This window comes from Tenebrio molitor, chromosome 9 (assembly GCF_963966145.1).
Source record: "Tenebrio molitor chromosome 9, icTenMoli1.1, whole genome shotgun sequence".
Classification (NCBI taxonomy): domain Eukaryota; kingdom Metazoa; phylum Arthropoda; class Insecta; order Coleoptera; family Tenebrionidae; genus Tenebrio; species Tenebrio molitor.
The window spans coordinates 3713630-3732792 of NC_091054.1; the positions used below are offsets into that span (position 1 = coordinate 3713630).

At 34.4% G+C, this 19163-nt stretch overlaps 2 protein-coding genes and 3 long non-coding RNA genes across 11 annotated transcripts; 3 read left to right on the forward strand and 2 right to left on the reverse strand.

Moving 5' to 3' along the window:
- Positions 1-255: 255 nt before the first annotated feature.
- LOC138137690 (uncharacterized) lies at positions 256-933 on the reverse strand. The gene is made up of 3 exons (XM_069057203.1): positions 729-933; positions 548-676; positions 256-501 (listed from the first exon to the last, which is right to left on the reverse strand). Exons 1-3 carry the CDS (start codon positions 775-777, stop codon positions 293-295), a joined length of 387 nt encoding a protein of 128 aa, XP_068913304.1. The 5' UTR covers positions 778-933; the 3' UTR covers positions 256-292.
- A 285-nt stretch (positions 934-1218) lies between these two features.
- On the forward strand, positions 1219-2554 carry LOC138137691 (uncharacterized). Of its 3 annotated transcripts, none has more exons than XR_011161842.1 (4): positions 1219-1365; positions 1941-2077; positions 2131-2256; positions 2311-2554. It is a non-coding gene; the product is annotated as an uncharacterized lncRNA (long non-coding RNA). The 3 variants fall into 3 exon arrangements; XR_011161843.1 differs by having other exon boundaries at positions 1226-1365; positions 1938-2077; XR_011161841.1 differs by lacking the exon at positions 1219-1365 and having other exon boundaries at positions 1900-2077.
- Positions 2555-4875: 2321 nt separating this feature from the next.
- On the forward strand, positions 4876-6346 carry LOC138138103 (uncharacterized). The gene is made up of 3 exons (XM_069057853.1): positions 4876-5167; positions 5217-6023; positions 6076-6346. The coding sequence occupies exons 1-3, from the start codon at positions 4960-4962 to the stop codon at positions 6306-6308; spliced, it is 1248 nt and encodes a 415-aa protein (XP_068913954.1). The 5' UTR covers positions 4876-4959; the 3' UTR covers positions 6309-6346.
- Positions 6347-7119: 773 nt separating this feature from the next.
- LOC138138105 (uncharacterized) lies at positions 7120-19160 on the reverse strand. 4 transcript variants are annotated; one of them, XR_011161964.1, is made up of 13 exons: positions 18558-19160; positions 14629-14778; positions 13913-14581; positions 13739-13858; positions 12038-13682; positions 11870-11989; positions 10956-11821; positions 10246-10904; positions 10042-10185; positions 8945-9991; positions 8428-8885; positions 8099-8209; positions 7120-8043 (listed from the first exon to the last, which is right to left on the reverse strand). It is a non-coding gene; the product is annotated as an uncharacterized lncRNA (long non-coding RNA). The 4 variants fall into 4 exon arrangements; XR_011161965.1 differs by lacking the exon at positions 18558-19160 and having other exon boundaries at positions 8428-8554; positions 8686-8885; positions 14629-14842; XR_011161962.1 differs by lacking the exon at positions 18558-19160 and having other exon boundaries at positions 14629-14842.
- LOC138138104 (uncharacterized) lies at positions 8137-9497 on the forward strand. Of its 2 annotated transcripts, XR_011161961.1 has the most exons (5): positions 8137-8276; positions 8329-8451; positions 8724-8997; positions 9048-9182; positions 9239-9497. It is a non-coding gene; the product is annotated as an uncharacterized lncRNA (long non-coding RNA). The 2 variants fall into 2 exon arrangements; XR_011161960.1 differs by having other exon boundaries at positions 8203-8451.
- Positions 19161-19163: the final 3 nt, after the last annotated feature.

Genomic DNA, 19163 nt, shown 5'->3' on the forward strand with positions numbered 1-19163 from the left:
TTCAACCAATTTAAACTATACAAAAATTCGAAAATGTTTGAAGGTTGTGCGCTTTGTCATTCTTTTAATTTTCAAGAGCTTCATCAGATTCTGGAAGTCTTCCAGCGATTTCTCCTGTATTGCAGAACAAATTTGTTGATTGCATTTTTGGTATAGGCCACCAAAGATGTTTCTTGATTTAGACCATTTTCGTTCTCATGAAAAACTCATTTCAATCCTTCACATCTAAGCGTTGTTGCAAGCAATACTCTCAGGTAATGACTCGAAAGCATTTGCACTTTATTCAAATCTCTTATACAAATAAGTTGACAAGACCAAGAATCGCCACAAGAAAATATGACAACACCGCCATCTCTCCACCTCCTGTACCGACACTATGACCGTTACACAAATCTGTGTCACAAACTGTACAACTTGTCCCCGAGATTTCATTGGCTTTGGCGCACTCCGCGTCAGCGACATCTGCCGGAAGACATCCTTTCTCGACTGACGTCAAATCACCTACAACAACATTGAAGAACTGTGTTTACAAGTTTGTGCAAATTACCTGAAACCACCTCGATGCTGTAACACTTGATTTCGTCATCTTCACTTAAACCATCGTCTCTGCAAGCGTGACGTTGCAGAGGGTCGTCACATTTTTCCAAACAGACGTAGCATTCTTCCGCTGCTAGAGCTATAGGTACACGATCTTGGTTTGTCAGATAGTTACATAGATACAAACATACCGTGACGAAGAATCAAGACAAATGTTGTCGCAAGTAGGAGACTCTTCATTGTCGGTCAAATAAGAAACTGGATTTTTTATCAATTTGCACTAATAACCAGTTATTAATTTATTGTGGCAGAAAGATAAGGATTTCGTTGTACAAATTATTTATGAACGCTATAACGACGGGGATTAGCGATAGGTGCGTCAATTTGGGCGCCGAATTGCACAATTCTTCGTCGCAAATGTAACAAGTAACATCTTTCAGATCTGCGAATTTGGTGCAAAATAATTCAGATTGATTGGCCCTGACGCACTGCTTTCGGACCAATAAAGTGGAACCTACGGGGATGGTTTTTGAAAAATTGGTCGCTGTTGATTTTATCAGTGTTACCAAGAGTGGTGTGTGCTGAAACGCATTTTGTTTCGGCTCTTCCATACCTCTCAATGCATTTTTCTTCGGTCATGGGGGAGGTGCACTGGGATGGACAAAAGTAGCAGCGCCCCACGCTGAAAACTATTTTCTGTTGAGGAAATGGTGGCAAGGAAATTAATGTTACCGCTGTGGACCACTTGGCAGAACATTAATAGCAATGACAAGTACATTTTAAAGAAGATCTGGAATTTATCTTTGTGTGAAGATAATAAAAAGCAAGGTAATTTCTTCTCGTGTTTATCAGTTATAATAGGCACGGTATTACGAGTACAGTTTGTGGGGTATACATTTCTTTGGCATTATAATATTTGACAACTGCTGTCAAAATGCGGCAATAAAGATTGTGCAGATAATTGAGATAAAAAATTAATAAATGTGTTAAATTACATCGAAAATTACACTCACGTGTATCAAGTTGCATCAAGAAATTTTTACTCCTTCTGGGTGTCGCACTTCAATGGCTAGTAATATACAAGGTGATTCGCGAGTAACGAAATTTGTGATGCAACCAGCATTACATTTGCACCGATTATGTGGATTTGAAAAATATATTTTTATTTGATAAAACATAGTCAACACATTACTGAGCTGTGTGGGGCATGTATTGTTGGTTGCATCACAAATTTGTTAGGCTCGTACATCACCCTGTATAATACCTACTGTAAAATAGAGCGTACATTATAAAATGAAGAAATTACCTTTGATGATGACACCATATGATGATAATGTAATCTCACATAAAGTCATATAACTGTCATATTTTGTAAAAACCTTGTCACGTTAATATCGCAGCAGGTCCGAAATTCCATTCCAAATATTGACTGACTTATCTACCGCTAGAGTTTTATCAGTAAGCACAATCCACAGATCATGGTGTCGGTAAAATATGCTGTTAATATGGTTCGGAGTATTCTACACCAGCTTCCACACAGGTAAAAATTGCACTTACCAAATCAAAAATTGTAATTAAAAAAAATCGTGGTAGTTTCCGGTGTTGAAGTGTGTTACAAATGTCTAGAAAACTGTGGTCGTGGATGGAGTATAGAAAACTGCACCTTCAGGTATGGAGAACACACACCGACCAAATGTATTTCAGCTCACGCTGACACTGGTAACACCTCTGATGTTATGCGGATGTAGATAATCACAATTATTTTAATTTCAGACGAATTGACCAGAAAACAGTGCATGAGCGATGAACAAGCTGAGAGTTTTTGTAACAAATTTAACCGATATGAAGATGTGACGTGTTACGTTTGTGGTGAGGATCTTTGCAACTCGGGGGAGAAGACTCGTGTGTGCTGGTTCTTCTTATTGTCGTTAGTTATGTATGTTCTGGTTAAAATGACTTGAAAGTGTTGTTTTTTCTGTGTCATTTTATTATTTAATAAGACGAATGTTTATATAAATCTCAGAGTTTTATTTGGAAAGATAAGAAAACATGCGGTAAGGATTAGAGTGATAGTGGTGCTCTTGAACTATAGATTTGTCAACAAAAAATTACTCCCTAGAATTTAGGGATTTGAATAGTTTCTGCTGTTAAATTTACTCCTGCGGGAATATCTCAAAGTTAAAATTCTCCATCAAGGTGGGCTCACATAAATTTCGACGATGGCTTTTGTGCTCTATCTCGGAATCCTCAACTAATTGAGAACGGCGGAAACTGGACAGTCCCTTCGAATCACTGGAGCTCCAAAGCAACAAATAACGACAAAAAATCTTTTAAAAATATTCTTGAGAAGCTCCCGCAAAAAAGAACACAGGAAAGAATTTAAGCAAGTAAAGAAAAAAATTAGAAATGAAAGTTTTTTTTTCACATGAATTCCAAAAAAATGAACTTGAGGCCGTTATCAAAGAAATAAAGAAATCAATTGAGCCAAGCTATTATTTATTAATTTAACAACGCTTAATGAAATCACTGTTAAAGCATTTCTATTTGAAAATACTGCGTTTTGTGAATGGATTATTTCGATAAGTCAAAATGACTTAACAATTATTACAGTTTTTCTAAGTAATGGATCGATGTTTACAATTGCGTGAATGATTAAATACATTTTTTTTATCCCCATGATCCAGGTTAAGACACTTCAGAAAAATGAGATATCGCTGAAAAATTTACAGTAAACATGAGATTATACTCATTTCATGACAAAAATATTTTTTTAACTCTGGATGAGTACACGGAATAGAAACATTGTAATTTTCTTCGGACATTTTTGCAATTTTTCTTAAAGTGAATTGTTTTATTTATGTCGTTTCCATAGCGACATGGCGACATGTAGGCCGACTTTATTTTTATTAACAATGAAGGAAATTGGCTACGATCACGAGATTGTCTTGCCTCGGCCGCAAAGCGGCCTTGGCGACAATTTTTCTCTCGGTTTGTCAAAGTACGATTTCGCATCCTCGATATACAAATAACTATTCTTTCCGGTTTTTCTAAAACAGCGTCAAGTTATTTTCACTTAAAAAAAATCTCGGTTGATTTAAAACTTCAGATCCTCAATAGAGGATTCCCATCTCAGAACTCCTCATCACTTCCTATATGAGTTCTACAGATATAACGAAAGAAGAGCACACTTCCTGGTTATGCGATTGATGTTTGATTAATTGTTATTCTAGGTAGAATTATCACTAATCGTGTTAAATTTTTTCTCGTAATTGAATTAATGTATCAACGTGCTTTGAAAATTGAAAATAACAACATCACTCAAATTTGTTGAAATACCGGATAAGCACACGCCTACCTATTTATAATCTTGAGATCAAAATCTTGAAATGGGATTTAGTGGCATAAAAGACTGCCAATCAGAGAATATTTTAAAATTAAGGCGTAGAAATGATAAATCTTTAAAGAAAGGTTTCCATTTTTTTTTTCATTCATTATTACTCGTCAAACGAGTAATCAGATGTCACTAAGAAAAAAATTAGAAAACATTTTAAAAAGACAAAAATATTTAGGAAGCCTTCTCTTTTTCTCTCTATATTTTCTTACTTCTGATGGCGTTTTCGCGTTTCTTCTGTGGTTAATCCAACGCATCCTCTTTCCTTCTATTCTTTACTGCGTCTTTCCATTCTTCTCTATTCTTCGCTGTCAAGCCTATTGCCTTGTGTTTCCTTGTTACGCTTCTTCTGCATCTATCGAGGGATCTACAGCTTTTCCATTTTCTTACCGGTTGATATTCTAGAATCTAGAGCTTGTCTTACAATATTTTCATTTCCCTTTCTTAAGGTATGTCCAATCCAATTCCACTCCTTCGTTTTTCTGTGGTTTCTATTGGTTCTTGCTTCGTTTTGTTCCACAATTCGATATTGCTTCTTTGGTCTGTAGTATTTTCCTTATTGCCTTGTTTATCAAGGTTTGAAATTTCTTCGTTGTCTCTTTGTCCACTTTCCAGGTTTCAGCACCGTATAGCAAAGCTATGAATACTTTGACTTTTTTAACTGAAAGGTCAACGATTTTCAAAATGTCGTAACTACAACAAATTTTGGATGTAAAACACATTTTTTCCATTGAACTCAAAGATTATAAATCGTCAAGATATAAAAATTTGTTACGCGCGTGTCAGGTGTAGATTTATGACCACCATAAGTCTAACCACAATAAGTGAAACATCGATGGTTTACTGAAACGTATGCGCAACAATTTGACGCAAAATTATGGCTAATAAATAGATTAGTCAACCATAAATTCCGTTTAGTGAGTCCTGATACTTTATTCACTTTCTATTCCGAAAAATACCGAAAAAGATAAAGCAATACATTTTATGGTCTTCAAATACATCAGTCAGTCAGTCAAAAAAGATCTTCCAACATGAGGTTCCACATTTACGCAGTCGTTTTCATAACACTTTGTGCCTTAAAAGGAATCGAGTGCAATTCTTCTCCCTTGAAGAAAATTTCTCAAATTTTGGCAACAACTGAATTACTAAAATGCTACTCCTGTGAAGGTGCCTGCGAGACTCCACTGACACAATATTGTGAAGCTAACAACAAGTGCTTCTCGAGTTCGACCAAGACTGGTAAAAAAACCGTTTTTATTTTTCCAACGATTCTACTAGTTTCTTCCAGAGAGTCGCACTATTGAGACCAAAGGGTGCATTGCAGCCAACTTGTCTGACACCATATGCAAGGATAATACCGATTCCTGTTACACCTGCGATTCCGACTTTTGTAACGCAGACCCTCAAGACACAGAAGCAGATACTGGAGTGAATAAGTGTTACGTTTGCATCGACGAGTGCAAAGAACCGGCGACAAAACACCACTGCGAGAAATTGTTGACTGCCATTGAAGGAAAAGTTGTCAAAGCAGCTTGTCTCAATTATCAGGTAACCAATGGGGACACTGTAACACTGTCCAAAGGCTGTATCCCGGACGATGTCGTTCTCCGCTCCACTTGCACCATGGCCAATCTTGTGTATCCGGAGGTGAAATGTTCAATGTGCGCTGAAGATCTTTGTAACACAGACGCCGAGTATGAAGATCTCTTCGTCGATGAGTGTTACCACTGCGAGAATGACTGCGAAGAACCGTTGGCAATACAAAAGTGCCAAGATGTTTTACAAGAATACACCGTTGGCAAATGCTTGGCAGCAAAATATTCTGTAGATGGTCAAGAGTATACTGTAAGAACATGTGTTAACGTCGACGAAGAACTCCAAAACTCTTGCGACTACATCAATAGCCTTGGTGGTAATTGCACCCTTTGCGACACAAATCTGTGTAATGGTGTTGACACCGACGTTGAAGAGAACATCGTCGACGAGTGTTACTTCTGCGAAGAAACTTGCAAAGAACCGATAGCAATACAAAAATGTAAAGATGTTTTAGGAGAAGATGCCAAAAGCAAATGTCTGGCGATGGAATATGTTGAAAGTTTGTATCAATTAGGTGATTTCGGACAAGTGTCTTGACTGACTCATTGCAGATAACCAAACTGTCATTGTGAGAAAATGCGTCGAAGTGGACGATCTTTTGCAAGATTCTTGCAAAAACATCAACCAGCAAGGTGGTAACTGTACCATTTGCGATACTAATCTATGTAATGGTCCTGAAGACACTGACGATGGTGATGATGGCAAAGGTGGTAGCAGTCTACAAGCAGTATATTCAATACCATCTGTTTCATTTCTTGCAATTCTCTTAGTTAAATATTTGTAAGATGTTCAGTTTTGAATAACAATTTATAGCAAACATAATTTTTTATTAATCAATTTTTTGTTTACCAAATTTTAGTTCTTGTAAAATTACAAAATACCATCACTTAAATAGCAAAGGATTTTTTGACATTATGTCAAAGAAAATATTGTTCCATTGCTTGCTTCTTCATCTAACAGCACCAAATCAAGACAATATTGCTTATCTTTAAGTGATTACTTAAACAATTTTGTCGTTAAATGACTTAACAATTATTTAATTCATTACTCAGTATAAACATTTTTTAGTTTATATGATCAAAGCTAACATGCGAGATAACACTGATAAAATTCATAGTAACGGATTATTCGTAAGTATGAGATTACTCATTTATGAGAACAGTGTACGCCTTTCCGGTTTCTCCAAAACAAGATCAAGTTTTCCCAATTTGAAGTTGTCACATTTCCATCTTGATTCCAGTTATTTCTTCACTATTGTCAGATTTTTCTAAATTAAGATCTTTGCAAGCAATTGTTATCACAAAAATATTTTGTTGTCCTTCGGTCCGGACACCGACGTTGAAGAGACTGAATGCTACTACTGTGAAGAAACTTGTGAAGAACCATTGACAATACAAAAATGCAAAGGTGTTTTAAGAGAAGATGCCAAAAGCAAATGTCTTGTGATGAGTACTTATATTGGAGACGACTTATCCAGGTCTTTATAACGTACTCATACTTTTATGAGGGTTGGAACGGTGGGGACAACCCATTGCTGTCGTAGTTTACTTAAATTATTGAAGGTCAGAAGGCTTAAACATTTCTTAAAACAGTAATCGTTGTCATAAGATATATTTTGAACCAATTTTAGAAATATCGTACTAAAGATGGCGACAACTGTGTACAGGGTGATTTTGAAAGTTGTGCAGATATTTTAATCACGTACTACTGGCTTCATGTAGTACTCGGAAAAAATATTTAAAAAATTCTATGTCAAAAAATAAAATGACATTTATTTTTTGACCTACAATTTTTTTTAATTGCTTCTAATTTTCTACGTTGCCCTACAACTTCGTAGGTAAAATTTGGGCACATTTTAAAAATACACCCTTGTATATCATGTGTTATAAAATGTACGCCAATGCGAAGTCACCTATAGGAAATATGCTTTAAAACAAGGAAACCGCATTGGTGTAGGTTTTATAAAATATGATATACAGTGTGTATTTTTAAAATGTGTCGAAATTTTACCTACGAGGTTGTTTGACAACGTAGAAGACTAAAAGCAATTAAAAAAAATTGTAGCTCAAAAAATAAATGTCATTTTATTTTTTGACATAGAATTTTTTAAACATTTTTTCCGAATTCTACATGAAGCCAGTAGCTCGTGATTAAAATATCTGCACAACTTTCAAAATCACCCTGTATACTTGGTGCAATTTTTTAAATTGTGTTTCGAAATTTTTATATCTCCATAAAATCTCATTAAAACAAATACAATTTTTGTTAATTAATTTTAGTTATCACTACAGTTAGTATAAATTTATAATTATTCATGTTTTGAAAACCTTCAGTTACTTAGGAAAAAATGGTCATAACAAGGACACCGACTACTGTCATTGCTCCAAATGACATCAACACACTGTGACTTCCTGCAGAGTTACAAAAATCTCCTTCACAAACCCAACAATCTTGCTTGCTCCGCCCTCCACAAACATTTTGGACCAATTCGCTGCTAACACATCCTCGATTACCCAACCCTGCAAATTAACAAGTATTTTCACTTTTAATAATTTTTCTGCCATATCTACTAACCTGTGCCATCTTTCATAGTATAGCAATAATCGTCATCATTGGGACATTGTAGCTCAGTTACGTTATCATCACAACCGTCACAAGAATAGTAACAGTTTCTAACCCCTTCCACTAAAATTGGTTCTGTTATAACAGACGTTCAGAAAGTAATTCGTTTGGAGTGTAGTTTTGAACGCATGTCTGTTTAAGACACACTTTTGTTTTGTTCATATTCGTAAGTTTAATTTTAGGTTATGTAGGTCAAGTACCGTCAAGTCTCTTCCAAAACACAGCCAACTCCAAACGTACCATTTTTGAACATCCGTTATAATTTTCATTAATTAACTTACCAGAAAATGTAGCGAAGGATAAAAGTAAGGTTATAAACGTAAAATTCATTATGTCTGGTGTACAAAAGAGAAATCTTATCTGCCTTTATCACTTATTGTGGTTTCTTTCAATTCATTTTACTGATATCTAAAATATTGACACATTATTTGTCTACAATTTTTTATTATAACCCTTTTGTTCAAACAAGGTGACTTCCACTCAGTCTTTAATTTATTTTTAGCACAAAATAATTTCTAGATATTAATTATAACACCTACAATGTACTTTTCATATAGTGTCTTCTTATTTTTTTCAGAGCCTTTCTTCCAACAAACTCTAAAACACATTTTTATTTTAATATCTTGAAATATTCACCATTCCGATTCGTCCAAAACTTGTTTTTGAGCAATATTTTATACTGCTTTTGTATGACCGTTTTTACATTTCTGCTTGTTGTGTTTACTCAAATGAATAATACCTGATAAGATAAGAACCCTAAAGTAAAAACATTGAATTTATCATTTATTAACACCTCACCAAAATGAAGTTTTCTGCCTTCTTATTGTGTTCTTTCTTAACATTCTTTCCGGGTAAGTTGTTAAATGTATATTTCACAATCACTGTCTCTTATTTTTTATAGCTCTTACCCTAAAAACATGTTTCACTTGTAATGGAAAATGTAACAAACCTTTACAAAAAGAAACCTGTCGTGACGTAATACCCAATACAGAGATTACCAAATACCTCTGCCAATCAATGGAACGTACATTTGTCGGTAAATATTTATTTTTGATTTAGTTTACATATTTTCTATATTTCAATAATTCACAGCTAGCGACAGTGAAATTATAAAGGGATGCGTCGCCAATACCGACTCTGCTAAAGCCGAATGTGACAGACAAGCAGAAATCGAAAATGTATCTTGTTACTACTGTGAAGATGATCTATGTAACTCAGCTCAAATGTCCTTACTGTCTACTTTTCTTCTATCCATTTCTGTTTACCTTGCTGTCAGGTTTCTTTAACATTAGGATTAAGAAAGCTTATGTAGCTTAAACCAGTAAATAAATACTTTTTTACTTTTACTAAACATCGAGACAAGTATCTAGAAGCAACAGCTAGAAAGAAAAAGGCGCAAATCAGAGATAATAATTATCAAACTGTTCAAACTCCCGATTAGGTAGTGTTAGTGTCATCTAGTGAAAAAATGCTCAGATAAGTTTTACTGCAAACAGTGTAGAAAACTGTTGCCAGCTCACATTCCTGATTTGGCAGCTATAGAAAACGTGTGGAGTAGATTTGACTGTCCTTTGAGAGCTCTGGTTTGTTCTTCTGAGCTACTCCTACTAGATCGAAATAAAAATTACAAAAGAATCTTTTATTGTAGAACCACTTGGTGTTAATTTGGCACCAGTTAAAGAATTATCAGAAGAACAGAAGCCAAGATAATGGATACAATCGCGAAAGTCGAAAGAATCGTTCCTCTGCTGTTGCAGTTATCAGTGTCACATGTGACACAAGAATAACCATCGGTCTTTCCACAAATGAAAGTCTTTAAATCAGCGCATCCAAAGCGCCAACCACCTTAAAAAAAAGACTAACAAACTGTTAAGTAATCTTTGTTTTTCATCTACCTTTTAGAAGCTTCATAGAGTAACAAGCAAAATGCTCGTCTCCTGTTGTACTTCCACGTTTTCCACATTTAATCTTTGTCATTTGCTCATTTACTGTGCAATTACCTTCGCAAGAGTAACATTCTTTGACCCATGAAGCATTTACTGGGAGAGAAAAATTTTGAGTGATGGTGTTTAAACGAGTGCATCAAAATTGCAACTTACTTTGCTGATGCAACATCAAATTAACAATAAAACCCAAGATAATGGTAAAAAGTTGCATTTTGGGTTTGTCGTTATCACTGTCACTAATGACAGCTGCGTCTGGACAAAATGTCAGAAAAAATAAAAAACTAAACAATGAAAGAAATTTTTAATTTCTATTTCTTCTTTTACCAAGATTAAACAATAATATATAATTGATCTGAAGGAGAGAAAAAGTTCTTTGTTCATTGCACTAGAATAAATAAATCTACAGAGTAGCAAAAATTAACACATTAAGAATTTAGGTTTTTGGAATAATCGCTTAGAAAATTTTTGACAAAGCTGCAAGACTCAGAAGTAGAATGACTGGCAAGGGATAACTTGCAGCCGAATTGCATAAATCTGAGTCACATATGTGACATGATTGATCTGGTTCCTTGTTAAGAGAATTACATTCACTTATTACTGCGAAGTTAGAAGCGGAAATACAGCCCTTCAGCTCCTGGTTATCTATAAAACTGATTGTTATAATCGTGTTAGAAATATTACATATTTTATAGATTTGGTGTCTTTAGCTGCCAAACATCTATTGTCACTTCCTGAAGGACACGTCTGTATTTGTATCGGATCTTTGCATTTGTAATAACAATGATAGCAGTACGACACGCTGCTAGAATCGACTGAAATTAAATCAAATTAAATTGAATTCAACTTAAGTGATTTTCACTTACCCTGATACAAAAACAGAGTGCACAATAGAAAATTTAAGAACAGGTTCATTCTAATTTGCAAAAGTACCTACTTGGTTTTCAACGAGCAAAGTGTGATAATTCACTGCCAATTTCTCATATGAAAGTATTTATTCAAATTATCGGCTTAGTTATCAGTGTTTTGTAACAATAACAAAGCCCAAATAATATTATTTGATAACATGCATTTCTGAATAAGTGGTAAAATGAGTTTTACCATTGAAGATAAAGAATTAATTAATTAATAGTGGATTTTTCGAGAGGTAGGCAACCAATAAAACGACTGTGTGTAGCAAGTAGATGTGTACGATTAAGCGGAGAGAGACGTTTCGATAGAACAAAAGATGAGGTAGCACTCTTGATGTGTTTTCTTATTGATCACTCTGTATAACTTGCATTCAAAATTTCTGTAGGGACACTGAACTTTTTCAAAATTTGTAAATCACATTTTTAGATGTTTTCTTCTATCAATTGTTAATAAGCTGCAGCACGTTCTTAAACATCCCTTAACTATGATAGGTAAAATGCAGCCATCAGTGAAAAACTTTCTGCGATTTGTGCTGTCTCGAATAAAAGTACTAAACAATATAGGGTCAGCAGCACTGCCTTGAGGTGCACCTCGTATATTCATTTAATCTGTCAAGATACACCACCTTGGAAAAATCACAAAATTTTACAGATGATCAGTCCCAAGAGCAGAATACCAGCAAGCGAATAGATTTTGGATGAATTACACAAATCTGAGTCGCATATGAAACAGTACTGATGTGGTTTGCTGTCAATGGTGTCACATCCATTTATTATGGACATATCGTAATCAGAAACACAACCCTTGATTGATTGGTTGTCTACAAAAACATTTTATTATAACCATTACATTATTACCTAAATCTCACATAATTCGCGTTTAGCTGACATGCAGCTGTAATGTCCATTCGTTGGACAATCCTCTATATCCATTGGGTTGTTACATATTTGCTCACAGTGATAACATTTTGAGGCATCTGAAGCCTTTCCTATTAAATTAAATGTAAATCTTTCTGATTTAACAAATTACAACTTACCGTAGTGGAAAAATTGCATGCATGCTACGGAAATAAAGAGAAATATGAATGCACTCATTTTGATTTGACATTTGACACAACGTTTGAAAGTAGATATTTTCATATTTGATGGCGGAAACAAAAGACTGAGAAATGTCACAAAATTGTATTGTCAGTGTCAAATTTCTCAAGGACGTTCGTGATTTCGGCAATAAGAGAGTTATTCGTCGTTGAACTAGAGAAATAATTTGTAATACATTTGATTATATGAGAATAACTTTTCCTTTTGAAACACTGACAAAAATTGGTTTCTTTAGGATTTATTTTTTCAATCAATTTAGCGAAAATTTAAATTCACCTAGACATTCCTTTTTACGGCGTTTATGACAAATTTGACACTGACACAATTTTCTGACATTTCTCAGTCTTTTGTTTCCGCCACCAAATATGAAAATATAGTCCAATTTTTACCCTTTTGAGGTGACGTCACGATTTCCTTCCTCGCTTTCTCTTTATTGAAACGACAGAAACAGAAAAAAACAAAAAAAAAGGCACGTTTATTTATTGATGCTCACTTTGAGGTTATTTTATGCTCCTGTCAATTTGACAATTTGTAATTTCTTACAAACATAACCTTTCGAAGCAATTGTCAACAAATTTGACACATTTGTAGTTATTTATGATCAATTCAAATTTGTTTCTGATCCTAGCTCAAACATACGTAAAGTTACTAGATAATGACGTCATCGCAAAAGAGTAAAAATGGGACAATACTACAAGTGAGTTTTCATTATTCATAGTTTCCACATTTATAGCAACTCATACTTTTTTTAGAACTCGAAAAAGTCCAAAAGTGGACAAGTTCGACCATGGACTCTCCTACTAAAGCTTTCAAAGCTACACCTGATACTGTATTTTAAAATTTTAAATTGTATTGTTTGAAATCAGAAAAAAAAAGGAACATCTTTTGAAAGGTTTTGGAAAAATTAAAATTTGCTGTAGAGAAATACAGGGTGTTATTGAAATATGTGACGAAATTTTAACCACGAGCTGCTGGCTTCATGTAGAACACGGAAAAAATATTTAAAAAATTCCATGTCAAAAAATTAAATGACAGCCTGTGTATCATATTGTATAAAACGTACACCAATGCGGTTTCCTTGCTTTAAACCATATTTCCTAGAGGTTACTTCCCATTGACGTAGATTTTATAAAATATGATATACAGGGTGTATTTTTAAAATGTCCCGAAATTTTACCTACGAGGTTGTGGGACAACGCAGAAGGCTAAAAACAAATTAAAAAAAATTGTAGCTCAAAAAATAAATGTCATTTTATTTTTTGACATAAAATTTTTTAAATATTTTTTCCGAGTTCTACATGAAGCCAGCAGCTCGTGGTTAAAATTTGGTCACACATTTCAATAACACCCTGTATAATTTTAACAAAACTTTCTAAATTACACTAGTTATAGATATTCAAAATAGTCTTAAAACAACAACGAAACATAATGGAAGAACTGTCAAAATCGCATGTGTTGCCGTAAAATTGCACAAATCGGTTTCGCAGATGTAACAGTAACTTCCTTCTACTTGATCGATCAGCTCGCACTCGCGTCTAGTTTGGTAATCAGAATCAGAAATGCAAGCTCTTGCAACCTCCCCAGCTGCAACAATTTAAATCCCTTACTTATCTTGGTTGCAACTGTCGTATGACTCTTACTTATGTCATTTTTTGCATATATGCAACTGAAAGCGCCCCCTGCCGGACAAGATACAATTTCCAGCGGTGTGCTGCAACTGTCATTACAAGCGTAGCATTCTGACACGCCAGCAGCGCCAACTACCAACACAAATCAAAATTATTATTTAGAAACCCTAATCGCACTTGACTCACCCTTCTGATGAAGTAACACCCACGAAATAACAAGTGTCACAAAGTTCCTCATTTCGACTGAGTAAAATTATTAAAAGTCCAATTGCTTATAAAAGCTGTTATCACGTTTTAATCTTCTAAATGTAATAATGTCATTAGGTTTACCTAATTAAAATGGAATTTAAGATCACTGAAAAGTATCAATTTGTTTGTTTGTTATTTTAATCTTTCCAATGAAAAGCGATATAATTTATTATTTTATTAGCGATTTTTTAAAGTTAAGTATGCAATAAAGTACAAGACAGATCAGTACAATGTGGGGCAACGATTGGTTAGTAAATATAATAATGGTGCCCGTGTGGCGTGGCGTTAACTAACCGTCAAAAAGTCTATTACGAGCAACTGAAAGATCAAATAAATCATGTTTACGTAAACAATCAATTATCAATAATCTCAGAAGAAAAGTTCTTGAGAGCACTTAAGTAACTTAAATATCCAAGATAAGCTATCTGGCATAAGAAATTAAGCTACGATTCTGATCCATTTAAGCTTTAATTCAGAGATAATTGCACAAGTTCTCGTCACACATGTAACATCCACCACCCGGTGTATAATTCAACACGTCACATCGACTGCGCCAGTACTCGTCATTGCTAAGTACACATCCTTTGAAGTATTGGGTGGTTCCATCTAAAACAATTAAATTATACTTGGTACAAAGTGGCTAATTGGTTTACTTGGTGTGATGGCGTGGGAGGCAGAACAGCGAAAATCTTGAAAATCATTCGCGCAGTCCTTTATTTCGAGTGGTTCCTCGCACTTGTTAAAACAGAAGTAGCATCTCGTCACACCAGTTGCGTCACAATTTTGATAAACAAGTTTGAGCGCTAAAACAGCGGTAATTATTGGTAATGTCTTCATCGTGGACTGAAAGATAATGTTAAAGTTTTCCTTATTTATCAGTTTTGAGAAATTTATCATTGGTTATTAAGTGGTCGATTGTCATGTTTGTCAGATGTTGATCAATAGCTATTTATGAAATGAGAGCGCATGAGCGCATTATTTGAGGCACGAGCGACGAAAGAGCGAGTGCTTCATTTGCGCGTATGTGCCGAATACGTGTTCTCGCATCAAAGTTCCTATAATGTTTTTTGAAACCAACATTATGTCTAATTTGTCGTATACCCTTTGTGAATAGGATGGTGCTTGTCCATGCGATTGCCAAAGTATCGATCGAATTAATAGCGATTTATTTGTTTTGTAAACCAGAGTTTATTATTATCAAGTCAAATTATTTTCAGAATGCCCCAAAAGGCGAATGCTTTTTGGTTGATTTTGAAGCACTAGTGCGCGAAATCGACGTTCGTGCACTTAGGTACGAGTACAAGTGAGTTCTCAGAATTCTTAGTTTCCACATTTATAGCATCTCTTATTATCATTCATTAATCTTGGGATTTGGATTAAATAATTGTATTATATCTACAGGAAACGAAACCATAAAGTTATTATCCAATAAAAATTTTATCAAGATGGTTTTTTCCAATTTTCACCCCGTACCCTATTAAAAATATAAGAATAAGACTTAAGATAAAATTGGTTTTTATTTTTTTAGCACGTAGGCTTTGAAAATATTCAGGAAACAAATAATACGTTGTATTACTTGCGAAGTGGCCTTTCAAACGAGGTGTCACTTGGCATACCCTTACATTTTGAAAAAAAATTAGGGGTGGGTGCGCACTTCCGAGAGCAGATATGCAAAAACCATATACGCTAAAATGTGGGCAAGGAAAAACAAACATTGACCTGTTTCGGGATTTTTTACAAAAATCGCCCATGTCCAAGTTACGAATTTTATTCCAGTTGAAGTTTCCATACTGTATATTAAATGATCTCGAAGGTAAATAATTCATTCATTTCTATTTATTTTATTCGAATAATTTAACAGCCAAATTTTTCAGCTGAAGAAGAAAAAAACAAACAATATCAAAAACAAAACAGTAATAAAACACAAAAAAAAGTATCATCACACACAATTTGATTACTGTGATTTCACTTGAATAAATGATTTATTATCGACTGCATTTATATTTATTTCATTCATAAATAAATATAACCAAATTTAGCAATGGCGAAGCATTGCCGGGTCCACTAATTGCTTATAATAGTATATTAAAGAACAAGTTTTATAAGAGTTGATTTGGCGCACGGGCACGAGTCCCAGGTGTTAAAAACGAGCGGTAGGGGAGTTTTCTATGGGACGAGTGCGCCAATGCCCTTATAAAACGAGTTTCTTATGTTTTTCGAATTTGCACCGTTGTTTTAATTTTTAAATAACAAAATTAAATTTTCAAATTCTAGGGAATTTTGTATTACATAATTGGTAATTCAAGGTAACGGATGCAACTACATCTGCAACAGATGTTAAAAAGTAGAGTACGAACATTAATATTGGAAGTTTTTTGGTGTAAATGACAATATTACACTGAAAAATTGATAAAAATTTTCTTAGAGATCCATTAAACCACAAGTGCAAATTGAATACAATAATAGACCTATTAGAAACGCAAATTCTAAAAAAGCTTTTATCACGTTTTAATCTTTAAAAACGTATTACTTATGTAATATTATTAGGTTTACCTAATTAAAATGGAATTTAGGATCACTGCAAAGCATCAATTTGTTTGTTTGTAATTTTAATCTTGCCAATTAAACATAATATAATTTATTGTTTTAACTGTTGATATTATCTGCGATTTTTTTAAGTCAAGTACTGTTACGTTACGTTTTTTCTATATTCTCCCAAAATAAGGATTTATCTAATCAGACTTCCGGTTGAGATCCACTGGAGCCTGCTCGCGAGTGCAACCCAAAAAGGGGGGAAGTCAAATGTAAGGTCATTTGAAGCATTTGTCACGATTTAATTATCAATTACAACTATCAGTTACACGAAATATTTAATAATAAAATTATCCCTCTAAAAGAGCGAAATAACGAAATTATTATCCAATATTTAACCACTGTGATATTTCACGAGTCGTTCGTTGTGGGCGTGTCCATGCTGTCAGTACTGTTGCCTCCATAGAGGCAAAAAATCAAAACAATAATTATTGATAATTTCTTCATTGTGAATTGAGCTAAAGTACTAAAATCTTGTCCGTTTGTTTTGAACAGATTTATTAATCATTGTCGTTGTCAAGCTTTTCTTATCTAATTAATTTTTCTTGCTATCTTTTCACTGTAAACAGATCTAGAGTGCTAAAATCTTGTATGTTCATAATCATCGTTGAAAGATTCATCGGTCGTTGCCTTGTTACGTATATTCAAAGCTTTTGATAACGTGAAATATAGATTAAGGGGCAGACAGATGAAGACGCTAATGATTCATATTATACCAAGAAACATAAATGCGTAGGTTCCATCTAAAGTGTTTGCAAATTTAATACAACGAATTTTGGTTTTAAATGTATTTACTAGTTAGTTTATCGATATCAGGCGTCAAATAAAAAAAATGGAGTAGGGACCATGGTGCCCGTGTGGCGTGGCGTTAACTACCGTCTTTCGAATGTTGACGCTGTGCAAATCTACGTCACTCATTGACAGTTTACTTTTCAAGAAGGAGAAGTATGGCAAAAGAGTTTCGAAATAAAATAGAATAGAAATATAACGAGAGTTTGTTGGTTGACATAATATCGCGCGTTCAAATGAAATCCTGGGCTGGGAAGGCGTTGGAAACCGTCAATTGTTGTGCTTTTTTAAAGCGTAGATTAATTGGAACATGTTGACAGCTAACCTAAAATTTAGAGCCAAAATAGTTATTTAAGCAACAAGTGAGTAAAGTAATACTTTTTTTTTACGAGAAGGAAAATTTGCCCCACGAGCGCAGCCAGTGCGCAAATCCGCTGAGTAAAATCAAGATACTTTACTAACGAGTTGCACACCTACAAAAAATTTTTGGCGCCCATAGCTAATGCGTGCAAAAATGAACCGCTATGGCACTTTTTTTAACGATTCTTGACCGATTCAAAAATCACATATTTTATGAACGCAAACAAATGAAAAAACTTGCACTTTTGTTGACGGACGTTGAAAAAATCTTTCTTTTTTCTATCTTTGCAACGTTTTACATTAAAAATAGAATAACTTAATTCTCCAAGCAAATATCTAAGGGCACTCTTTGCTGAAAACAAACATGTTCAATTATGTCCCGACTAAACATAAACAAATGTCATTCGTGTCAAACGGCGGGAAATTCAAACTTTACACTGTTCTAAACTGTTTAACTTTTCCAACGCCTACTCAGCCCAGGATTTCTTTTGAACGCGCGATAGTTTTTGTTATCTGTTAGTTAGTTATCTATGGATCTGGAGCGATGCAACAGTCACTTTTACAGATTAAAAGGACTACTCATTTCGAGTTGTCTGGACAGAAGCTAATCTAATCAGTTTGAGCATAGCAATGAGCTCATTTTTCCAGATTTGTTATCAGATTTATAGAAACGTTCAAGAACTACTCCCCACTATAACTTTCCAATATAAATGTACCACCCTGGAGGACAGAGTTCAGTTGCACACCGCAAGATGAAGATATCTGCAGTTACTGTTGCTTTAGCAATTTCTGCTGCTTTGTACCATCGAGGTGCTGAAGCCAGAGTGACAAAATGTTATACCTGTTATATGTTTTGTCATGACCGATTAGAAGTAGAAGAGTGCCAAGACGCAGAGTCTGTAGACTACAAGTGTCTTTCAACCTACGTCGACAGAGGTTCACTGGTACACATCAACAACACCTTTCATTACGTACATGAAAGCAAAGGTTGCGTTCGTGTTCGTGATAGCGTTACTCTGTATGAGTGCGATGCAATCGATGATATCAGAGGAGGTTCCTGTTATACCTGCGACACAGATTTATGCAACTCAGCTGCAATTTACTTAGAATCAGTTCTCCTGTTTTTTTGTATGCTTCTAGTTTCTATAAAGATAATATAGCTTTATTTCATTTACGAATCTCAATAAATTTCATAGAACAGAATATGTTTTTTATTTGTCGAGTACAGAAATGACATTTATTTTTTGAGCTACAATTTTTTTAAATTGCTTTTAGTTTTCTACGTTGTCCTACAACCTTGTAGGTAAAATTTCGGCACATTTTAAAAATACACCCTGTATATCATGTTTTATAAAATGTACGCCAATGCGAAGTAACCTATAGGAAATATGCTTTAAAACAAGGAAACCGCATTGGTAATGTAAATCTAGAAATCTAGAAATATGAG